Source organism: Lethenteron reissneri, chromosome 10 (assembly GCF_015708825.2).
Source record: "Lethenteron reissneri isolate LAM-NWPU_2019-01 chromosome 10, ASM1570882v1, whole genome shotgun sequence".
In the NCBI taxonomy this organism is placed as follows: domain Eukaryota; kingdom Metazoa; phylum Chordata; class Hyperoartia; order Petromyzontiformes; family Petromyzontidae; genus Lethenteron; species Lethenteron reissneri.
The window spans coordinates 13,518,293-13,524,971 of NC_083788.1; the positions used below are offsets into that span (position 1 = coordinate 13,518,293).

The 6,679-nt window shown below is 54.5% G+C and overlaps 1 protein-coding gene across 1 annotated transcript in view; it reads right to left on the reverse strand.

The window, feature by feature from the left end:
• Window positions 1–5,051, reverse strand: part of TBCD (tubulin folding cofactor D) — a 119,533-nt gene extending 114,482 nt beyond the window's left edge. The window contains exon 1 of the mRNA XM_061549520.1: window positions 4,582–5,051. Coding sequence (XP_061405504.1) covers window positions 4,582–4,780 — 199 coding nt within the window. The 5' untranslated portion in view covers window positions 4,781–5,051. The remainder of the gene's footprint in view (window positions 1–4,581) is intronic.
• Window positions 5,052–6,679: the final 1,628 nt, after the last annotated feature.

Consider the following 6,679-nt stretch of genomic DNA (forward strand, 5'->3'; position numbering starts at 1 on the left):
AGTGGTGTAAGTGTGTTCAACTATTAACTATTTTACTTTACCAGGTAAGGCCCACAGAGCTGTCTATAGTGCGCGTTTTCAGAAGCGTCTTGTGGAAATTTGCACAGCAGCAGGCGTCAGGGGTCGAGATCTAACCCCACGACCTCCTGTATATCAGGCGAGGTAGTTAACATCTCCTAGCCACCGTCACGATGATGATGATGAGACACAGACTCCAAATATACATCAGACAGGGTCAGCATCGAACCCCACGACCTCCTGTATATCAGGCGAGCTAGTTAACATCTCCGAGCCACCGTCACGATGATGATGAGAGACGCAAACTCCAAATATACAGCAGCAGGCGTCAGGCTCGGGATCAAACCCCACGACCTCCTGTATATCAGGCGAGGTAGTTAACAGCCACCGTGATGCTGTGTGTGTATGTGTGTATGTACGTGTGTCTGAACCGGTCCTGGGCCTCCCCTAGGTCGACTCAGCCTCAAATGAGTACCTGGTGCGGTGTGTAAACATCGCCACTGGGGAGACAAAGGCGGTCGGGCGTGGTGCTGGCCACCCACCCCCTCGTGTACCGTTCCGGCCTTCATAGGTGCTCGCTAACAGCACTTGCCCCTACAGTCTGTTAAGGCTACACGGGGGATCTTTATCTGTGTGTGTATGTGGGTGTATGTGTGTGTATGTATGTGTATGTGTGTGTGTATGTGTGTATGTGTGTGTATGTATGTGTGTATTGTGTGTGTATGTGTGTATGTATGTGTGTGTGTATGTATGTGTGTATGTGTGTGTATGTGTGTCCGGCAAAACAACCTCCTACCTCCTCGCGGTGCCGGACGGGCAACACTGTCGTGGACATTGCTGTGGGGGGAGGGCCAATGCCCATTGGCCTCTCCCCTCATGGCGTCTGTGACCACCACAGTGGCTAAACGGGGGCTCTGGACGGGTGTGAGGGGCTGGTAACCCCTCCACCTTCAATTCATTACCACTAAACCACGAATTAAACATAAACCTGTAACAAATAAGCTTGTGCCGGAGGCCCCGGGGGGTCAGGCTTTTATGACGTCTCCTGGCCAAACCCCATTTGGCGGAGCCAGGAGATTGAATTTTCACCCTCGGGGCTCCTCCAGAAACAACAAAAAACCATTGCGGATGGCCACGTGGAATGTTCGAACGCTCACTGCGGAGGAGAGGCTGCCACTCCTCTGTCGGGAGCTGGACCGGTACCGCCTGGATCTCTGTGGCATTCAGGAGGTCCGGTGGACCGGTTCTGGCTCCTGCCACCATGAGGGGTGGACAGTCCTCTACTCGGGGCAGGAGACTGCCAAACAACAGGGTGTGGCTCTTCTTCTGAACAAAAGAATGAAGGGGGCGTGGGAGCGTGGCGGTGAGGTGTGGGAAGCTGTAAGCCCCAGGATACTTTGGGCTCGCCTTCCCATCAACCAGAGGCGAGGAGTGGTGGTCGTGGTTACTTATGCCCCCACCGAAGACGAACATCCGTGGAGGGATGCAAGCAAAGCCGATGAGTCAGATGCTTTCTATGACCTCCTGTCACAGGTGCTGGCTAAAGTGGCCACTCGGGACAGAGTCATCTTGTTGGGTGACTTCAATGCCCGAGTTGGTCATGATGCTGACACCTGGTCTGGAGTGATTGGAAGGCATGGGCCAGATCAGCTCAATAATAACGGTAGGAGGCTGCTAGATTTTTGTGCAGCCCATGGGCTTGTAATTACCAACACGCTCTTCCGGCATCGGCGCATCCACACAACATCATGGATACATGCCGGGTCCAAGCAAGAACATCTGCTGGACTACATAGTGACGGACCAGCGGATGCGAACCCATGTCCTTGACACCAGGACCTACCGTGGAGCTGATCTGTCCTCTGACCATCGACTAGTCATCTGTAAGATGCGCCTGCCTTTCTTCCACTCCGGTGGTGGGTGTACACCCAGGATCCCATTCCAACCAAAAGTGGCCTGGTCTCAGTTAGCTGATGAAAGTTGCAAGCGAGAATTTCATCATCGCTTGCAGCTGGGGTTGGCATCGTCCCCCACTCCACCTGATGTCGAGGGTAAATGGGCGAGGTTTAGGACTGTGACTCATGCAGCTGCAATGGCTGCTTTGGGTACGCGGTCCAGACCTCCCCAGAAACCCTGGCTGACAGAGGAGGTGTTCAGGTTAATTGAGAAAAAGCGACAGGCCCACTCTCATCGCCTACAGCATCCCACGTCAGAGAATGAGGAGGTTTACCGCAGCCTTCGCTCGGAAGTTCGGAGAGCCGTAAGGCGTTGTAAGGATGGGTGGTGGTCGCGGGTTGCTGAGGAGATGGAGTCTGCCTCAGTGGCCCGTGATCACAAATCACTATTTAACTCCATCAAAAAAGTAACCTGCAGCGCCACACCTATTACCATCATTAGAGGAAAAAACGGTGATCCAATCTCCGACCCCCAGGAACAGGTTTGCAGATTTTCTGAGCATTTCTGTGAGGTCCTGGGGGAGGGAAATTCTCTCAGCCAGGAAAACATCATGGCACAAAGTGGGGATAACCCTGCTGAGGCTGCGGTGCCTCAAATATTGGAAGAGGTCACCCCCTGTGAGTGGCTGGCTGAGGTTCCAGCTGTTGAGGAAGTACTGAGGGCGATCCGGAGTCTGAGACCAGGGAAGGCATCGGGCAGAGATGATCTCCCAAGCGAAATGCTGAGGGAGGGTGGCGTTTGTGCACAGACTGCCCTATATGACATCATAACAACAGTCTGGACCACTGGACGGGTTCCGCAGGACTGGAAGGATGCCCTGGTGGTCCCCCTCTTTAAGAAGGGGGACCGCACAGACTGTAACAACTACAGGGGCATCTCACTCCTCAGTGTGCCGGGTAAGGTCCTGGCAAGGATTATTCAACATCGCCTTGCTAGGCACGCTGAGGAGGGGCTTGCGGAGCCCCAATGCGGTTTCAGGAAAGGGCGGTCCTGCACAGATGCCATATTTTCTGTCCGTCTGCTACAGCAGAGGTGTAGGGAATTCCAAAAAGACCTACATCTCTGCTTTATTGACCTGGTCAAGGCCTATGATACCATCAGTAGGACTGGACTCTGGGTTGTTCTTCGTGCTTTCGGAGTCCCTGACCCTCTGCTCACGATCATTAAGGACCTTCATGATGGTGAGCTGGGCCCGGGTAAAACTACGTGGCCGGGAGTCGGAGCCTTTCCCTGTACACCTTGGGGTGCGACAGGGATGTCCTCTGGCTCCCACATTATTTAACATCTATTTTGACCGCGTAGTTCGTGAAGCCTTCAATAGCTGTACCGGGGGAATTTCCGTTTGGTACAGATATAATGGGAGGCTGATCGACGCCCGGGTGCGATCAAGGGATGGCTCCCTATTGGTCAACCACGTTATGTATGCCGATGATTTGGTAATAGCTGCTCATTCAGAAGAGGAGTTGGAGGCGCTGTTGCTGAGACTGGAGCGTGCCACTAAGAGGTGGGGCCTTACCATCAGCCCCACCAAAACCAAGCACCTGCCTGGGTATTTTGTACCATCGGACACTCCACCCCCACAACTCCCAATTGGTGATGGGGCAGTTGTGGAGAGAGTGGAGAGTTTCCCATACCTGGGCAGTATGCTTATGACCGGCTCCAGTCTATCAGCAGAGGTCTCACTCCGAATCAGTCCAGCGGCAATATCTTTTCATCGGTTGCGTAACGCTGTGTGGAAGCTACCTGGTCTGTCGCTCCGCACGAAGCTTCAGGTCTTCTCGGCCACGGTCATTCCCTCCCTTCTCTACGCTTGCGAGACGTGGACCCCCCTGGTGGAGCATCTTCGCCGGTTGGAAACATTTAGGCTGGCCTGCCTACGATCCATCCTGGGTTTAACCAGGCTGGATTGTGTGAGGAGCTCACAAATCCTTGAAAGATCTGGGCAAAGTCCCATCAGTGAGCTCCTCCGGCAGGCAAGGCTGCGTTGGCTGGGTCATGTAGCCCGCATGCCCAGCCACCGCATGCCTAAACAGCTTTTGTTCGGCCGGATCGAGGGGGCTAGACGGGCGCGGCACGGGCTGGAGAAGAGATGGAGTGATGTGGTACAGGAGGACGTGGAGCTGAGTGGACTTGCCGATGACTGGTACCAGCGGTGTCAAGATCGGCCTCAGTGGAGGAGGCTCGTGAAGGACGCTACTGGGCAGTTGGAGGCAGTCGCCCTCCAACAACAACGGAGGGCGGAGGAGCGACGCTCACAACAACGAGCGGAGCGCCGGGTGGCTAAAGCACAGCAAGTTGGCACAGTAGGGGGCACAGGTGGTGCATCAGCCAGTCATCTCGGTCATCTCGGTCAGTCGACCAGTGGCACCTGGGTCTGCCCCGTGACCTCCTGCCAGCGGGCTTTCGACACTTCACGTGGCCTCAAGGTGCACTTGGCCTGGCACAAGCATCGTGGTGACGTCACCGCCACTTAGTGGCGAATGGCGGTTGTTGTTGTTGTTGTATGTGTGTGTGTGTATGTGTGTATATGTGTGTGTGTATATGTGTGTGTGTGTATGTGTGTATGTATGTGTGTGTATGTGTGTGTGCCCCCATCCCCGTTCCGCACAGAAGAACCGCTCGGTGATCTTCTCGTTGTCGGCGGGCTGCGAGGCGGCCCCCGGGAGCGCGGCGAGCAGTCGGCGGACCTCCTCGACGTCCGCGAAGGCGTAGAGCACGCAGCTCAGCGCCTCCAGCTCGCCCCCCTCGTCGTCGTCACCACCTCCTCGTCCTCCTCCACCTCCTCCTCCCGTCTCGCCAAGAGTCATTCTCCTCGCCTGCTGCGAGCCCAGAGGCAACGCGCGAGGTCGCTGGGCTGCTGGGACGGGTGACGGTGGCCGGGGCTGCTCGCTCGCTCAATGACAACCACAACCGCCACAACAACAACCACCACAACCACAGCACAACCACAGCAGCAGCACAATCACCACAGCAGCAGCAGCAGCACCACAATCACCACAGCAGCAGCAGCACAATCACCACAGCAGCAGCAGCAGCAGCGAGTTTCAATCTCGCCGCCAGTAACCCGGAATTGAATGTGCGGGAGGGGGGAGCCGCATCCGGAGCGGGCGCTGTGCGAGGGAGGGAGGGGCGAGTCTCAGCAGGGACGTGGGGGGGGGGTGGTGGAGGGTGGGTGGGGGTGGTGGTGGTGGTGAGGGTGGTGGGTGTGGTGGATGTGGTGGATGTGGAGGGTGGATGGGGGTGGTGGAGGGTAGGGGTGTTGCCGTGTTGGTGGAGGGTGGGTTGGTGGTAAGGGTGGTGATGAGGGTGGTAGTGAGGGAGGTGGTGGTGGTGGAGGGGTGGGTGGGGTGGTGGTGAGGGTGGGTGGGGGTGGTTGTGAGGGTGGGTGGAGGTGGTGGTGAGGGTGGGTGTGGTGGATGTGGAGGGTGGTGGTGAGGGTGGGTGGGGGTGGTTGTTTCTCGACGATTCTTCGGCGACGGTGCAAGTGGAGACGCTCGCTCGCTGTGACGCAGCACGCTCAAGTGACGCTCAAGTGAAATGTCGAAACGGGCCCGTAGTTTTTTTTTGCTTGGACGGTTTAATTAACGCTGCTTCTGTGGTTATGGACTCCCAACGAGGCCGTCGAGCGGCTGATGTGATGTGTAAAACTACTTTCCACGTTGGAGAGAGAGAGAGCGATGTCTCGTGAGAAGGGACGGATTGAGGCGTGTTGTGTTTATTTAGCAAGGCGCCGTTCTGGACCCGAGAGGCGCGAAATCCGTTCGGGGGAGGGGAGTGGACAGGCTGCGGCGTGGTTACCGTGCAGGAGAAATTACTGTTCAAGTTCATTTATTTGGTAGAGCCCTGTGAGCCATTCGGCTCTTGAATCGGGTGCAACCGCAACAAACAAAAAACATGAATAAGAAAACATCTTAAAGTGAATATGTGACTAAGTGCAAATAGAAAATCCAAGAAAAGACAGCAAAATATTGCAGAAAAAGCACCGTACACCAACACTGTGTGCAAAAATCCCAGTGGGATGCAAGTCAAACAACAACAACCACAAGACAACTTAGATTAAGGCCATCAGTCTTACTCCGTACTACAACAAACAAACATGGCCAAACCAAACAACTTTTCGAAATCACCAAAATAAAGCCATGAAAGCAATGAAACAGTGATCATAGGAACTGTGACGGAATTTTCACAATAAACAACATGTACTACCAAAACCCTGCAGCCATGGATGTCTGCATGAGTCAAGTGAAGACTCGATCAAAATTTCCACGTGCCGGTTTACCCGATTTGCGGATTAATCGCGCACCTGAGATTTTGACATCAATGAATGAACTCGTGGATTTTCCCATTAGCCCAAACTAATAATCTAAAAAACAGTCATACAACATTTTTATTCTTGGAAATGTTTATTACAAGCCACGTGCTTTAACCGAACACTGGTTAATCCGAAATCCACGCGATCGCCTCTACAGTACAGTAGTTGCAATATCTTACTAGAGCGGGCTAAGTTTGATGTGGATTGGTGTGGCTCTGCTGTCATCCACTTCGTGAGCAGGGTCTTCTACGCGTCAAAGTGTAATCACCGAGCACGCATAGAAGGGTCGTCCATAAATGACGTCACGCGATTTTGGACGATTTTTGACCCCCCCCCCCTCGTCACACGGCGTCATAAAAAGTCAGACCCCCCCCCTCAAATATGACGTCACAAA